The 18,357-nt window shown below is 40.0% G+C and overlaps 1 protein-coding gene and 1 pseudogene across 1 annotated transcript; one reads left to right on the plus strand and one right to left on the minus strand.

The window, feature by feature from the left end:
• The first annotated feature begins 130 nt into the window (after positions 1-130).
• On the plus strand, positions 131-6,610 carry LOC131335431 (pentatricopeptide repeat-containing protein At1g52620-like; annotated as a pseudogene).
• Positions 6,611-9,410: 2,800 nt separating this feature from the next.
• On the minus strand, positions 9,411-11,908 carry LOC131298778 (pentatricopeptide repeat-containing protein At1g52640, mitochondrial; the record flags this gene model as incomplete). Its single annotated transcript, XM_058324249.1, is given in 1 exon segment — positions 9,411-11,908. A coding segment is annotated over 1 exon segment (1,503 nt), but the record flags the coding sequence as incomplete, so codon positions are not given.
• Between the last annotated feature and the right edge of the window lie 6,449 nt (positions 11,909-18,357).

Below are 18,357 nucleotides of genomic sequence, written 5' to 3' on the forward strand. Positions count from 1 at the left end.
ATATTATACATGTGAATAAATAACATTAATAGTGATAAATCCCAAACATACCCAAAACGGATGCATACATACCAGTAAGAAAATCTTTACTCTTACCGGTACAGTATTAATAAGCTTGATTCGGAGAACTTGAAGTTACTAGTAAAACTCGTAATAGATCGTTACTAGTCGAAGTATGCGTAGCAGAGAATGAAACATAACAACTTGTACAAATTCCTATACCGTATTGAGAAGTGCAGAATACAGCGAAAAGCCAAACTCGCCGCCAAATTCAAAACCACAAATGACTAAGAACCCCCCTCACCGTTTCATGTCAAGAACTCTTCTCAGCCGCATCAAACCCTGCCCCAAAAACCCCACTTCTTCTTCCCCTTATGCCCGTTTCAAACCCCAAACAAAAAGACTCGTCAACGAAATCTGCCAAATACTCGCAACCTGAAACAACACCCAATGGCAAGACACCCTCGAAACCCTCCTCTCCGAACAAGAAACCGCCCCGTCCGACATCACCCACTTCGTGCTGGACAGGATTCGAGACCCTGAGCTGGGTTTGAAGTTCTTTGACTGGGTCAGCAACAGACCGTACGGTTGTTCCCTTGATGGGTTTGCTTATTCCTCTCTCTTGAAGCTCTTGGCGAGGTCCAGAGTGTTTCCAGAGATTGAGAGGCTAATGGGGGTTATGAGGGCTGAGGACAAGGTACCAAGTAGAGAAGCTTTGGATGATGTGATTCGAGCGTATTCAGATTCAGGGTTGGCGGGTAAAGCCGTTGAGTTTTATAGAGTTTTTGTTAGTATGTATGGTCATGTTCCTAGTGTGATTGGTTTTAATTCTTTGCTTGATGTGATTGTGAAACGTGGGCGGATTGATGTTGCGCGGCTGGTGTATGATGAAATGATAGGAAGGGAGGATGGGTGTGTAGATAATTATAGTACTTGTATAATGGTGAGAGGTTTGTGTAAGGAAGGGAAGGTCGAGGAAGGTAGGAAGTTGATTGATGATAGGTGGGGAAAGGGATGTGTACCCAACATTGTGTTTTATAATACTCTAATTGATGGGTATTGCAAGAAAGGGGATGTTGAAGGGGCTTATGCCCTTTTCAAGAAGTTCAAATCGAAAGGCTTTTTGCTTGCGGTGGAGACGTATGGCGCAATGATCAATGGGTTTTGCAAGGGAGGGAGTTTCGAGGCAGTTGAATGGCTTTTGGTGGAAATGAACGCAAGGGATTAAATGTTAATGTTCATGTCTATAATAATGTTATTGATGCATGGTTTAGGCATGGTTGTGCGGTGAAGGCAGAGGAAACTGTAAGAAAGATGATTGATAGTGGTTGTGAGCCTGACATTGTGATGTTTAATACTTTGATTAATGGTTCATGTAGGAATGGGAAGGTTCAAGAAGCTGAACAACTTATAGAGCAGGCAACAAGGAAGGGATTGGTGCCGACTAAATTAACTTATACTCCTATCGTACAGGTTTATTGCAGACAAGGGGAATTTGTCAGGGCTTCAGAACTGTTAATCAAGATGACAGAAAGAGGAGATAACCCTGATGTCATCACTTATGGAGCTCTTGTTCATGGACTTGTTACTGCAGGTGAAATTGATGTTGCTTTGGCAATCCGAAATAAAATGGTTGAAAGAGGAGTGTTACCTGATGCTTGTATTTACAATATTTTGATGAATGGACTCTGCAAGAAAGGGAGGCTTCCTGCTGCTAAACAGCTACTTGCTGAGATGCTTGACCAAAATCTGCCACCTGATGCATTTGTTTATGCCACTCTCGTAGTTGGGTTCATCAGAAATGGTGACCTTAACGAGGCTAAAAGGCTCTTCGAGCTTGCAATTGAAAACGGTGTCAATCCTGGTGTTGTGGGATTCAACACTATGATTAAGGACTACAGCAAATTCGGAATGATGAATGATGCAGTGTCATGCATCAATAGAATGATGAAAAGGCGTATTTCTCCTGATGAATATACTTATTCTATTATGGTTGATGGCTATGTGAAGCAGCATGACTTGAATGGTGCACTAAGGATGTTTACCCAAATGGTTAAGCGAAAATATAAGCCAAATGTTGTCACATATACCTCTCTCATTAATGGGTTCTGTCTCAAAGGAGATTTCCATGGAGCTGAAAATATTTATAGTGAGATGAAATCTTGTGGTTTGGCGCCAAATGTTGTCACGTACAGTGCACTAATAGGAAGCTTTTGTAAGGATGGTAAACTTGTAAAAGCAGTATCTTTCTTCGAACAAATGCTGAGGAGCAAGTGCATTCCCAATGATGTTACATTCCATTATCTGGTAACTGGGTTCTCACATAATGCTCATTTTATCAATGAGAAGAAGGGAAATGAGGTTTGTGAATGTGAGATGTCTGTATTTTTTGCCATTTTTGGAATGATGATATCAGATGGATGGGATCCGAGGATTGCTGCATATAGTTCTATCCTTGTTTGCCTTTGCCTCTATGGAATGCTCAAAACTGCTTTGCAGTTGGGTGATAAGATGGTTACTAAAGCCTTGAATTCATATTCTGTTACTTTTGCTGCTCTGCTGCATGGGATTTGCGTGGAAGGACGATCCAGGGAATGGAAGAGTATAATATCCTGCAATTTAAATCAGCTGGAGCTCCAGGTTGCTCTAAAATACTCACTGCTAATAGATCAGTACCTACCTACCTAAGGAAGTGACGTCAGAGGGTTCGCACATTCTGCAGACCTTGGTTGAAGATTACAGGTCTCATGACAAAGAAATAAGCAATCTTAAGGTTTCAGTAAGATAGGGTAAACCCGGAAAAGGCTATAATACAAGACTTGACCTACCTTCTTCTATGGACCAGTGAATGTTGTCATTTCCTGATGATGACTAGGTTCGTCATTGGGATGCAGTTGTTGCGTATTGTCAGAATTTTCGATGCTTGCTATAGTGTAAGTTGATCGAATGAAGAAGAAGAAGCAGAGGACTACAAGAGAGAATGGAATAGATTGGGGAGACTCTGGACTCCATCAAATCAGTTAAGATCAGACAGTAAGTCTCTCTCTCTCTCTCAACACTTGTGTGTGTGTATGTGTTGGAGTAGACATTGATCATTGCATGAAAGGGTTTTCTTTAAAAGAGGTGTTGTCATTGTTGTGACATGGAAAAATTGAAGATGTTGTCCTTCAGATAGTTTTCCAGCCATCGTTTCAAATGTTTTTTTTTCCTTTATCGAACTTAAAACCCTAAGAATTAAGGTAAGTAATGTATTCTCAAAAATTTCAAGGAATTGCCCTGCTACCTCTGCGTAGATGTTGTGTAGTCACTGCAAGTTCCAGGAAACTCCTGATGAGATAGGAGGTTTGGAAACTTCTTACTTCAAGCATTAGGGCATATTCGGTTTGGGTCTCTAGATCTAAACCTTCTCTTTGCGCATGGTCCCAAAAAACTTTTCTCTCTAATTATTACTCTCATTTCTCTTTCTATCTCTCTCCTCCCAAATCCCAAATCCAAAATCCCCAACCGAACAAGCCAAGGTTGTTTGATCTAGAATTAGGAACCTGAACTTTAGGAAGGTAACAGTGACACCAACTGCTTTTCAACTGATGATCTTTTGAAACTTTCCCAGACATGCTTGACTGTAGCTGTAAACATGCTCACGGTCATATGGCTCATAAACTGGTCAGTAATCCATCACTCAAAATTATTGAAGCCAGAAAATAAATTGAGAACCCTAGAACGTACTAGTAAAATATTCGTACACTGTGATTAATTGTAGTTTGCATAATTTGTACACATATTAGGAAGATTATATGGTTCATGATTGTGTACAATACAGTTCAGTGGTTATTTGACATGATATAATGACATTCTAGAAATTGTCCATGGGATTTGGTGCCTTCCCTTCATTTTGGGAATTAATAAGCCTATTATTCTTTGAATCAGAATATAATCATTTTTTTTATCGGCAAAAGTAACAATTTATTAAGAAACTTGATAAGGGTACATCAAGTTGGGGATACGGGGAGGTTTGGTTGGATAAAGGAAAAATATCCAATAGGCCAAGCCCATAACACCTAAAAGGGCAAAGCCCACACACCCAAATGGGCAAGGCCCAAAAAAGCCAAGCCCAATCCAAGAACCAAAACCTAACCCTAGTCAATGAAACAACCATCACCCACCACCCAAACATGCGCCTCCACCGCCCAGGGGTCTACTTTCGTATTAAAAGCCGTACTCAGGAGTAATGATTACAATGCTGCATGGTAGATTGATATCCGATAAAAAATGTAGCGGACCGAAAGTAACCGCCCGCAGCCAGCCGCCACTACCTTGTCTGAACTGGGGTCGGCTACTGGCCGAGATTCATCCGTGGAGAAGATTCTTCAAGTAGCTCTGGCGCCGTATGTAATTCAAGCTCGGCCACCATCGGTGGAGAACATTTGCCCGCATGTACCTCACACATGCCGCCCATCGGGCTCGGCCGTGCACCAGGTTCGGCCGGGAACAGAGTTCGGTTAGATACGAGGCTCGGCCACCCATTGGGTCACGTGGCCCTTCATGTGACAGAAACGGTTATGCTAGAAGATAATGATGAGCGCACATGAAAGGTGCCAGCTCACGCCAAAACGGTTATCAGATCTATTCTGTGAGGTCACAATGACACCATCTGGCCCGTGCAAGGCACGTGATGATACTTGGAGAGCAAGTTGGGGAGATTCTATAAATACTAAAGGATGACTACTATGGAAGGTACACACTCTACACTACCAAAAAACCCTAACTTCTGACTTAATTCTCGGCATATTCTCATCCTCTCGCCGGAGGGTCTTGCCGGGCAACCCTGGCCAGGTCTTAGTCGTGCGTTCACTGTGCAGGACTCGGGGAGAAGACAGGAAATCCACGAACCAACGGAGGAGGGTTGCAGATTAACGAATCACGGGCCACACAAAAAATAATCGATCTCTAAGAGCTGTGTGTTTGTTTTCTGTTTCAGGAATCAGAGTTACTTTTGCACTGATACTATGGAAGACTTCAATTTGTATCACCATTCACCAGCAGCATATCTCTAATTTTTGTTGTTTTATGTGGGAGCATGGAACATGGGTTCCAGAAGGTAGGACGATCTAATGTGTGGTGTATTTTTGTCAAAATAACTGAAGATTTTGTAGCATTAAGTGTGTTCAAGGTGGTGTCAAATGATATGGAAAACTGCAGACCCCCTATTTTAAACTGAAGAGGCCTCCATTACTGTTCTTATTAATAAACATCCTCAGCAAGAACTAAAAAGTTTATCTGCAGGAAAGATTTACTAACTTTGAAATCTTTGAGATCTCCTTTCAATTTTTTAGAAGACGGAGTCCCAACTCAAATATCCCTCGCTCTTTTTGTTGAGAGTGCTGTCTTATAGAGAATGAAATAGCGACCATCGCTTTCTGTTTTCCTTTCTTGTTCATGGGGCTGCATGCCCTTTCAGATGGCGTGCTCCATTTTGTCATCTATGAACTAGAATTAGTTTGTGTGAGGTTCAGCTACTCGAGCTTTAGTTAGCATGTTGCTTTTTTAACCACGTGTGCCATTGTTGTTTCGATGCTTAACCTCTTTTTGTGTTGATATTGTTTCAGGGGACCACAATCTTTACAATGATAGAGGTTTTCTATGCACATGGTCAGCTCTGGCTTCAGCAGGATCATATTACGGGTAGGGCTGTAGGGTACAGCCACGAGTTTTAACCTTTTTTCCTGTACATAGCCTCCTATTCGACGTGAATTAGCAATCCTTTCGAATCTAGATTTTAGACTTATGGCAAGATCATTGTGGTGTGGTTAGGCTTGTAAATACAGTTGTAGTTTCTAAGATTTTTTTGGGAGATAAGTCACTCCCAGCTTTTACACTCTTCAACATTTGGTGAAAGCACTTCATTGGCTCTGTTCAAGGGTGGTGGGGAGGGATTGGAATCTTCCAATCCAGCAGAGGGTCTGGTCGAAAGCTTTAGCTCTTTATCTGGACTTTATAGACCAACTGAAGCCCTATCCTCTGTTTGGACCGCCTTAATATCGTCATTCCCTGATAACTGATTGGGATCTTACATTTGGCTGCATTGAAAAGGCAGTTGCTGCGTATAATAATTCTTCTACTTGTATAGTTGGAAAAAACTCATGAGAAATGCTTCTGGTATTCTTTCCAGCCTTAATCAATTAGGGGTTGTGTTTGAGCATTGGCTCAAACATGACTTATGGGACCAGCTACATCACACGCTCAATACAAGATTGGAAAAGCTGTAGGGATGTCAAAAAGAGGCCGTTTACCTGTGTTGCAATGAGAAAAAAGGACGCTGTTGCAATGAGAAGAAAAGACGCCTTTTGGTCATTTGTCGCTGCAAGAATCACCAATAATCCTCTCAACATTTTACTGGTGGGTATTGTAGTATTCCACATATGTTCTTTACTTGACCAACCGGCTGAAACTGGAAATGGTTATCGGTCGTTAATACGACTTTCTTTATGCAGTTTGGTCAATGTCATTCAAAGGGAATCAAAACCACACCCTCGCTTGTAAGCTATACATATGTTTTATATGGAATTATTCGAATGAAGAACAAAGGTGTTTCAAAGATTTCTAATCTAAATGGTATTGTTGTTCTTCCAAAATTTTTTTTCTTCTTTGGTTATTTGCCCAGAAAATGTTTATAATTTGGTGATTTGCTCTGCGATGGAATGGAATGGATTCTCCTGAGGTGAGATCTCTCTCAGAAGAGATCCGCGGAATATACATATATACACGAAAAAAGGGTGCTCGGATCAAGAACCTTACACACCTCGGATGCCGTTGATTCCCGCGTAGGCCCCCTCGTTTTTTTTTTTTAAAATTTTTGGACGGCTCGGATCGGCCGTCCGGTGGCCGGAGACGGCCCACCGGCGGCCGGCGGTACGATTTCGGTACCGGGAGGTCGGTACCAATATCATTTCTGATTTTAAAATCTTGTCTAATAAGTAGAATTGATTGAGATCTATAAAAAAAAAAAACCCATATGGCATCTAAAAAGCTTTGGTAATTGATAAATATATATTATTTTTTTGAGAGGTCCAAAATAGTTAAAGTAGGCAAACAAATTATTGTGGAGGAAGTATTTTAGTACGTAAAAATATTAGGATGTGATTTAAATTAATTGCGTGGTAAATATGGATTGATAGTGACATGGTGAGGTATCTAAAAAAATTTGTAATATACAAAATTTTCAAATGATTAGAGATGATAGATATGGTAGGTCTCGTTGAAGAAGCTGGGTACTCCATCCATTTGATTTTTTGTCCCTTGTTATATTATAATCAAATAGAATTTTTTTCATATTTTTGTAGTTGATAATACTTTTTATATACTATAATAAGTTGATAAATGTCAATTAAGTTTTATTACACTAAAATTTCACCATTAAACAAATTATGCAGTATAAACAAAAATATGTAAGTAATTTAAAAACAACACGAGCTCTCAAAAAACAAATTAGAAATCATGTGGCTGAGAATTTAATAAAAAGGTAAAATTGATGGGAGTAATTTGTGACGATGATCAAATTCCAGGGTTTTCTTTGTAATCTTCGCCGTATATATATGATCTCTACGCGAACCAGCCCAAAATCTCAAATATCTTTCACCCTCTCTGTTTGAGGAAAAACTTGGGGGAGAAGTAACGATGGTGAAGGTGGCGGCTAAGGAGGAAGAAAAACAAGGGCGTCAAAACAAACCATTGAAGCTTATTGAGAAACCAAGGGCTCGCAAACTGGCCTATGCGAACAGAAAAGATTGTATTTTGAAGAAGACAATGGAGCTTTCCATTCTGTGTGAAACCAAAGCTTGCACGGTCTGTATTGGGCCCAATGGCGAGGTACAGACCTGGCCCGAAAATCGGACCGAGGTGCGAAACATAATCGATTCCTGTAAACAGTACAAGAAAAAACCTGGTCAGTCTTTTGATCATTGTTTGAAACCATTGGATCAGTCTTTTGGTTGTTTGGGTGAGAAAGCTGGAGATGGCGAAAACTTGGGCGTGAAGAATGAGGTGTTTGAGAGTTTTTTCTTGGGTTTTGACGGTGGCTGGATTAACGGGTTGTCGGTGGATTCGTTGGAAATTTTGTTGAGAGACTTGGAGGGCAAGTTAGAGGAATTAACAACAAGAATTGGGTTTTTGGAAAAGGTTAATGGGAAAAAGAAAATAGTGGGTAGTGAAGATTTGGCACCTTACTGGCTTGGTGGAGATGCTCCAATGGAATTTTTGGACATGGTGGGTAGTGGTTCTGGGTTTGGCCAACCTCCGCAAAATCTTGGGCTAGACAGTTTATCCAACACATTCCATCCACTGCAAACTATGGTCCGTTTCGATGATGATCCTTTGAGTTCTACGACACCGCTGTGGCCGTTAGACTACTACAGTGGTAGTATGATTGGTTGTGATGCTCCAACGAGTACTATTTGGCCTGTAGATTGTAATGGAGATGCCATGGGTGGTAATGGTGGCGGCGGTGGTAATGGGAGGTTTGTGTGGTCGTGTGGTGAGAGATTGGAGGAGACCGACTTGAATTCCATGAGCAACTACGATAATCAGTTTCTTGCAACCTCTGGTTTTCATCTATCTTTGCCCCTTGACGAAGTTGTGATAGCATCGATGTTTGCAGAGGAGAGTCTTTGACAGTTTGGCGGTGCGATTTTGAAGAGAGAAATTATCATGGTTGGATCTAAGCTTTGATTGTTGTTTGAGTGTAAAGCACAATCTGATTCAGTTAGGTTTCCTCTTTTGTCGATTCCTAAATTTTACGTATGTTGTTGTTAGACCGGTTTTTTCTCCATTTATAGCAATTAGCAGTTGATAACCTGTTGATAAGTTTCTGAGTGTTTAATGTGGCAATCCAAAATACTGAGACACCTTCTTTTACTTATTCTTGTGCTTTATGTATCTGATCCAACTTACTCTCATTGCAATGAGAACAAAATCCAAGTGAAACCAAAAGTTATTTACTCTAAACACAGGACATTGATAAGCCCATCTTTTCCACGATTCTATTTTGATGGACTACAAAGGACCCAAATTCCAAAGTTTCTGAATGGCTTTGGTTGATTAAACTGTTTGTGCATAGCCTTACAAAAGGAAGCCTGCGTATATCTTATTAATCACAGGAGAGATTATTCAGTGCCCCTGGGGCAAGGACACAGTGCCCCCAACACCTCTTTTCACCACACAAATGTGTGGTAGAGAGAGGTTGGGGCACCACGTGTCCTTGGCTTTGGGGCAATGAATAGTTTTTGCGGTCACAGACCATTATAAATGGGAGGTTGTCCTAGCCTTTTTTAGAGACCACTTCCAAGCAAGATATTGGCACAATAACCTTATCTATTCTCAACAACACTATAGAGTATAGAGGAATCACCAACTGCAGGAGCTTTTTGATTAACTTGTTTCAAACTTCCAATTGTCAGTAGAGTACAAATATGAAAAATAGCTTCAAGACACAAAAATGTAGTAGCGCAAGTTCAAACTTGAATGAATTGTTGCTACTAAATGCCCAAAACAATAATTTCTCCTCAACCAATTTAAGATAGTTTACACGGATTGCTAAATGCAACACAAGCTCTACTGACAACTATGAAGTGGGTACTTCAAAAAGCCTGTCGTACCCATACCAGGTACTTATTGGGTACCGGTACTTGACATGGATACTTCTACATGCGTATCGGGTACAAGAAATACGTACCCATATATTCATTGGTGGGTCCCACACCTCACTGGAGGCATGAGCAAGCATGTCAACAGGGCAGTAAAGAGTAATTTCCAATTGCAAGAGCTTGTTCACCTTGTTTCTTCCAAACTTCAAGTACCACATGCCAGAAATTCCAGGTACTACAAGTTAGGAGTATGAGATATGCCACCAAAACAAAAGCATCATATCTCTTCGTCAACCAGGTTGAGATACATACACTTCTTTACCACCAACTGGTTGTACCTTCTCTAGGCATTGTAACCAAAACTTACTACTGATTCAACATCAAAGTTACTAAAATGGAGGATTGGGACTCAAGTCTCAAAACAATGCCGTATGCTTTCCTACTTCGCTGAAAATCACACCACAAACTTAAGCTCCCACCAGGCTTGTACACTGGGTGAACCGAGCAACATATCAACCGCAACTGCTGTTTATTCAGTGGGACAATAGAAATATATTTCCCTGTCCCTTTTTAATCTTATGAGTAAACAGTCTCATTCTCAGAAATATAGCATGCCAGCACATTAACCTTCAACATATTGAACGACAGACTGGAACATGATTGTAATAGCCAATATGAGCCACCATTAGGTCTGAAGTCATCTGTAACAAACAAAGTCGGAGCACAGAGGATGAGACAGCCACCATCTCATAACAAACTCTTTGCCATTACTCATCACTGTCGTCCGAGCTTTCTCCTTCTCTTCTTAGTCTTGCGCTGCCCCTCTCACCTCTCATAATATCAGACAGCTCTTGTATGGAACAAGAGGTACTTCTTTCCATCTTATCCGCAAGTATGTGTGTCTGCTCTGGAAACCCTAACCCTATCAGTCAGTTCCTCAACATTTCATAGGTAGAAGAATATGGTGGTATTCCTTCATCAACCATTATTTCAAAGTATCTACATGCATCCTCTAGTTTTCCTTTCTTCTTACAAAGACCGTGGACCATCACAGCATATGTGGAGGCTGAAGGATAAAATCCCCTCTCTTCCATGCTCTCCCAAACCTTTGTGACTCTGTCAAACCTCTCTATCCTAATTAGCATTTTGATCACCATATTATATGCATGCCGGTCGGGCAAACGCGAATCTTGGTCCATTCTTGAAATCAACCTAAGAGCCTTGTTGACTTCATTATGATCGCAGTGGCAAGCTAGGATGGTATTGTAACTCCATACATCTGGTCTCTCACATCTCTCTATCATCTCATCTAGTAGCAGGTAAGCCTCTTCCACCCTATCATTCTTACAGAGTCTTTTGATAATAGCATTGTAAGTGTACACATTTGGCACAAGCTCATATCTTTTCATTCTGTCCAGAACCCTAAACGCCGAATGAATGTCATTTGCATCACAAGCAGCATGAATGAAAATCGAGTAGGTAAACGCATCCGGTTCAAGTCCTTTAGACCCCATCTCACGGAACAGCTTATAAGCTTCCTCCACACTTCCTCCTTTGCACAAAGACTGTAACATGCTATTATAAGCAAGCAAATCCACAAAACACCCCCTTTCAAGCATTTCATCAAACACCTGACGCGCCTCACCTGATTCACCAATATCACCCCACCCTCACATCAAAATACTGTAACTTTTCGCACTAGGCTCAACCTCAGACTTAACTCTATCAAAGAAACCCTGGGCATGCCTAACATGCTTCCTTTTACAAAGCTCATACAACAACTTATCAACATCATCATTGCCAAACCCAACACCAAAATCCACCATTTTACCAAAAGCCCGAATCGCATCAGCCGGTAAATTAGCTCTACTGTACGCTTTGAAAACAACCCAGAAAATTTCCGGCCCGATTTCGCAACACTGAGTGTCTTTCCACTCTGCAAGGAAATACCATATCAACGGGAACTGTTTGCTACTTCCTAAGATGCTAACGAGAATGTGATGGGTTTCTTTTGTGGGTTTGAAACCCGGGTGGTGGCGAGCCCAGAGGAAGAACCTGTGGGCTGAGAATCCGAGGTTTTTACAGCGTTTGAGGACTTGTTCGACCAAATTGGTGGAGATGTTAGGGGAGAATGGGATGAGGGCGGATTCGAGGTCGTGGTGGGGGTTTCGGTAGTCGCTTAGCGTTCGGGAGAGGTCGTTGACGAGTTGTGGAGGTGGGTCTGGGTTAGAGTTAGGGTTAGGGTTAGGGTTGGGGTTGGGGTTGGGGTTTAGAGGTTAAGAAGAGAGGGGTTGGGAGGAGAAGGGTTTGGGATTGTGGTGGTGGGTTGGGTAGAGATGAGAGAGAAAATGGGGTTTGGGAGAGTGGGGATGAGAGAGATGGAAGCGGAGGTATTGGAGTGAGTGGTTGAGGAGGAAGAGGAGAGTGATGCGATCAGCATTGATGATTCAGGAGGCTTACCATTACAGAGTTCAGTTGTGTTTGGGCTACAGACGACCGTGCGGTGCTCCTCACGGCTCTTATCGCGATGCTCAATTCACCGTTCATCTCGCTAATCAATAGTCCGGACTGTTCCAAATATTTTTAAAAAGTAAAAAGAAAAAAACCATAAAATTGAGAGCGGTGAACGGAGCTGTGAAACAAAGCGGTTGGTTTGTAGGAAAATGACGGCCTACGATGTTTTTTTATAATTAATACTCACCAAGAGCATGCTGAATATATTTGTTAATGTTGAAAATGTTTTTTTGCCCGTTCAGACAAATAAGCCACAGTGGCTTATTTTTTGTCCTTATTCAAATTTTTTTGGTATCACTTGGCTTATTGTCATTTTTTTGGGATTATTGCATCCTCACGACAAGAGGAATCTAAAAAGTAAAAAATTTTGACCGAAATCTATTTTTTTTTGAATAAAGACGAAAAAATTGGCTTATTGATTTACTTTCGTCTTTATTCAAAAAAAATTGGATTTCGGTCAAAAAAATTTACTTTTTAGATTCCTCTTGTCGTGAAGATGCAATAATTTCCAAAAAAATGATAATAAGCCAAGTGATACGAAAAAAATTTGAATAAGGACAAAAAATAAGCCATTTGGGCTTATTTGTCCGAATATATCATTCGCCGTCATTTTTCCATGGTTTGTTCTAATTAGTCCATAGTACAAGGCCCAACTCCACGTGAGTTTTGACCTTTACAAATTCAAAGCCCAAAGCTCTGGGCCAAATGCATACCAAGCCCCTCTCTCTCTCTCTCTCTCTCTCTCTCTCTCTCTCAAGAAAATGCTATCCAGACCTTAGTTGAGAGTGAACAAAAAGTTGGTCAAATAGGCTTGCTTTGGATTTTCATTACCGTAGACCGGTAGGAGGAGTGCAATTTTGTTCATCCTTTTTAAAAGAGGGTGAATATTATCCTCCTTTTAATTGGTTAAAATGGTGTAGGTTTCATTCGTACAATACACTTTTTGATAAGCATGATATTACTTTGTAATGGAATCCATACCATTTCAACCAAATAAAAATGAGGGTGAACAAAATTCTACTCCTGGTAGGAGGCACATGGGTTGCTCTTGTTAAAAAAATATTGACAAATCGGCCAAATCACGACATGCACTCACAACGCACGAAGAATAAATAAGTATTAAAGAACGCAAACAGAAAAGACAGTGATTTTTTTTTGAGGTTCCATTAACGGTATAGTTGAGTATATTACACCTCACACCACTGCACCAGTATAAAAGGATAAATATAGTCTCAGGATTAGCAATCCCATGCGCGGGAGTGGGAACTAAATGAGGGAAAACATTGGATTAGGTGCGCTTAGTACTATCATAGGCACCCAATTCCCGAATCAAACGAGGCCTTTGTATCTAATTTTCAAAAATTAATAAAATCGGTCCTTTGTTTTGCTGTTTTTAAATTTAAAAAAAAAAAAAAGAGAGTACAAGAGTTATATGGGCTCCTTTGTATAACACTTATTTATATATTAAGGTCAAATCCCGAATAGTCATTGAAACGCAAGCTAAACAAAACTAATCAGGCTTCATAAATCTAGGTTTGTTATTTTGGGGTCTTAAAACCTTTCTCTTTCTTTTCTGTGCTTGATTATCTAAAAGGTTTTTTTTCATTTATCACTCTCATAGTCTCATCCTTCTGTCTATCTCTCTTCTCGTCACCCCCACAAACCCTTCCTAAAAAACAATAGTCTTTTGTCTTCCCACTATCCCAATAATTGCTATCTAAACTTTGCTCTAATCTTGGTGCTATGATTAGGGCAACAATTCTCCTTATCTAAACCAAGGTTTAGCCAAGTTGGCATGAAAAAGCAAATGAGTAGTTGTCATTCATGAGGTTGCATGTTCGAATCTCATGGAGGCCAAATATTTTAAACCTTAGCACCACCAGAGGCAAGGATGGGATCAGGGGGGGTTTAGTGGCGGCGACCGCCACGACAAGAATTTTAAAAAATACAATTATTATATTTAAAAAAAATTATGCACAATTTATATAGTCTCGCCACCACTAGATGTTTTTAGTATACATTTCGCCGCTGCTAGGGTAAAATCCTGGTTCTGTCCTTGACCAGAGGGTTTGTTTTGGTCGTTAACTTCAGGCACTAATTAGTCGAGGTGCACGCAAGTTGGTCCGGACATTTAGATATTAAATAAATGCCAATTCCCTTTTTCTACACAGACATGCATATAGAGCATTTTACATTTAAAAAAAGAAAAGAAATGATTTATGCATTCCTTTTTTTGATTATGTCACTCATTTTCTTGTCTTTCAGTGAGAAAAATACACACAAAAACTTCACTAAAAGACACATTTGACTTATTGCATGAAACACACAAGGGATAGTAGCAACAAAAAACTTTGCTAAAATGCAGTGCTTTTGTTGTACTTTATTTAATGCTGAAGTAAAGCTTTCGCAAGTATAGTAGGAGAACTGTTCTGATCTACTCTTTGGAAAATAAGTTTTGACAATTATGGCCAACTGCTTATAAAAAAAAAATTAGGGAAATGATATTGGCACTCTAAAAATTGATGCAGACACTCCAAAAAAACAAAGGAAAGTGGCTTTGGTGTTAAACTGATTTTGGAGTGCCTGTATCAATTTTTAGAGTCCCAATATCATTTCCAATTATTCTGACAAAGAAAAGAAGAGAAGAAAAGGCAAATTCTTAAATATAGTATTAATTGGTGCATCTACCTTCCTCAATCAGGAACTCTCCCACTTGTTCCTCCACCACCAAGTGCCAACTGCACAATATTCATCTAAATTAGGTACGAGCACCGAAGAAATGTACTTACTTTTTAACCCCGGGAATTGAGTAATGCTAAGTAAGTACAAAGAAAATTTATTTCGAAAGTTCTTCAAATCAAAAAATAATTAGTGGTTGAAATTCACTTTGATGATTAAGTCTCATACATCAACGTGAATCTCAACCACTAGTTGCTCTTTTCAGAACATTTTTTAAGAAAATTTTTCTGTCTCTAGCATTTTTTATGGGAATTTCATTGTAAATGTTGAAATCCAACTGAAAGAGTGTACAAATTAAGTACGAGGGGAACATATATCCTAAACGAAAAGAGTAGTGCTACTGGTACAGCAGCTGCGTACATATCCCCTTTGCGCCCGCCTCGGGTCCCGCAAAGATGATCGGAGCCGCTCATTTTGTTCAAAATACGTCGTTTAAGGTCCCTGTAAAAAATCACCTCAATCCGATATCGGGAAGGGTGTTTACGAATCATTCAACTTTGCTTCAAAATTTAGCCTTTCCGATATCGGATTGAGGTGATTTTTTTCAGGGACCTTAAACGACGTATTTTGAACAAAATGAGCGGCTCCGATCATCTTTGTAGGACCCGAGGCGGACGCAAAGGGGATCTGTACGCAGCTGCTGTACAGCAGCTGCTGTACCAGTAGCATTTTTGAAACGAAAATGACAAGAAGAAGACTATTTTGTCATTTTTAATTTCACAGAGACAACATATAAATTGGTCTCCATACTCTCAAGTCTCTTTCGCCGGCCGGCCTTGACGTAAAAATTGAACTATCTGTGGTGTGCGAGTCATTTTACACATGCGGATTCATATGTGTGAGAGATCTAGAGAGAAAAAGAGACAGAGAAACGAGTAATTAGTCAATAGTCCGGGAGTACCCCACAAGAATATGTGAATTTAAAATGGTCCGAAGTATCATATGATGTAATTAAAAAGTTGATTTCCAATTAATTGAGCCCACAACATAACATATGATTCTCACAACTATTGGGTAAATAAAGAAAGGAAATTTCTAAAATCAATCTATTGGGCTAACAATAGTAAGTATGTGAATGTGTATTAAAGAATGTATAAAGTACACAAAAATATATATTTTTATTATATTCTAGTGTGTTTATTATCAGTTCAATGAGCTGATAATAGCAAGACCGATAAAGAAAAAAAAAGGGTTTTTGTCTTCTAATCTTTCTTACTTTCGAACCTTTTTTACTGGTTGCATGCTTGGGTGAAAACTGAAAAGTAAATGTACGAAGTTCTGACAATTATTCAAAAATAGAAAAGGCAAGTTCTTCTGTTCAAAAAAAACCAAAGAAAAGGCAAGTTCTTGAATGTATAACGAAAAAGATATCCACACAGATTTCAGATCCGTGCAAACATGCACAGACCTCTTTTAGGCCAATTTTGAGTTCTTAAAAAATGATCGAAACCACTCATTTTGTTTAAAATACTTTGTTTATGGTCCCTACCAAAAATCAACTGAATAGAATATCGGTAAGGGTGTATACGAAACATCCAATTTGGTCCAAGAATTTAGGCTTGAATTCTGGAACAAAGTTGCATGTTTCTTAGACACTCTTACCGATATCCTAGTAAGCTAATTTTTGGTAAGGATCATAAACAAAGTATTTTAAACAAAATGAGCGGCTTCGATTATTTTTTTGAAACCCGAAACATGTCTAAAAGAGGTCTATGCACGCTGAAACAGATTGTGAAATCTGTGCAGATAGCACCGTTGAATGTATAATTGGTGCATTTTTTTTTGCTAAGCTAAAAAGGGTTAGAGGGGACGACCGAGCATAGCAATCCTCCCCTAGGCGTGACTATAGGGATTCCAGACCCGCGGCGAATTCCGAAAGGGACCAAAAAACCATAACAATTACCACCCCACCAAAGACTAGCAGGCCAAAACCGGACAGAGAAAAAGCACCAAATTCGAGATGGGCGTCAATGACACAACTTAAACTTAGTACCTTCTAGTCTGCTTCTACCTCACCCAAACTCAAAAGGAGTAACCCTTGACCAACTTGGCTATCACCCTTATGGTGTATAATCGGTGCATCTACCTTTCTCAATCAGGAACTCTCCCACTTGTGCCTCCACCACCAAGTGCCAACTGCACAATATTCATCTAAACTAATTAGGTACGAGGACAGGGGTATGTGTTGTGCAGCTTCGTGCAGCACAGCATGCTGTATGACTTTTGGCGAGGCTTTTCCGGCATCGGTCCGATGATCCGAGACGTTCACCGCGTAGAGCTCGTCGAGTTTTACATGTGCACCAAAAATCAACTCGATCAAATCGTTAAGGGTCTCATCGGAACATATATAACTTGAAAAAAAATGAATCCTAATGGATACGAAACACTGGATCAAAACCACTAAATCCATTTTTTTCAAGTTATATATGTTCGGATGAGGCCTTTAACAATATTTGATCGAGCCGATTTTTGATGCTCATGTAGAATTCGACGAGCTCTACGCGGTGAACATCTCTGATCGTCGGACCGATGCCGGAAAAGCCTTGCCGGAGGCCGTGCAGCATGCTGTGCAGCACGAAGCTGCACAGCACACACCCCCCGTTAGGTACGAGCACTGAAGAAATGCACATACTTTTTAACCGCGGGAGTTGAGTAATGCTAGGTACGTACAAAGAAAACGCATTCTGAAAGTGTTTCAAAAAAGTAATTAGTGGTTGAGATTCACTTTGATGATTGGATCTCACACATCAAAGTGAATCTCAACCACTAGTTGCTCTTTTTAGGGCATTTTCGGAATAAATTTTCTTTGTCTCTAGCATTTTTGACGGAAATTTCATTGTAAAAGTTGAAATCCAGCTCAAAGAGTGTACAAATTGATTTTCTACTTGACCAAAAAAAAGAAAGAGTGTACAAATTAAGTACGAGGGGAACATCCTAAACATGGAGGGAGAGGGGACCACTGACTCCCTGGATCTAGTTCAATTGATGAATAATGAAGTAGTATCGATGTCTTGGTTTGCGAAAGGAGGACCACCTCATCTTTTTAAACTTCATAACATAAATATAGCATTTTCTTTCTCCAGTTCGTTTCAAAATGAGGACAACCTCATTTTAGTTAAAATGCGAACCTCCTCATTTCTTCTCTTTCCCGATCGAATTTCGATAATCCGAGCCACTCAATGTGATCAGAACGTGATTTTAAGGGTACTTGTTAGAAATCAGCAAAAACATTTAAACAATGACCAGGAAGGGTTTCATCCGAACAATTTTTTATTGAACGGTTCAATAAAAAACTGATCAAATCAAGCCCTTTCTGGTTAATTTTTTTACCAATTTCTTGCGGGTACCCTTAAAAATCACGTTTTGAACACTTTGAGCGACTCGGGTCATCGAAATTCGACCGGGGAAAGAGGAGAAATGGGGAGGTTTGCATTTAAACTAAAATGAGGACCACCTCATTAATTTG

This window comes from Rhododendron vialii, chromosome 8a (assembly GCF_030253575.1).
Source record: "Rhododendron vialii isolate Sample 1 chromosome 8a, ASM3025357v1".
In the NCBI taxonomy this organism is placed as follows: Eukaryota; Viridiplantae; Streptophyta; class Magnoliopsida; order Ericales; family Ericaceae; genus Rhododendron; species Rhododendron vialii.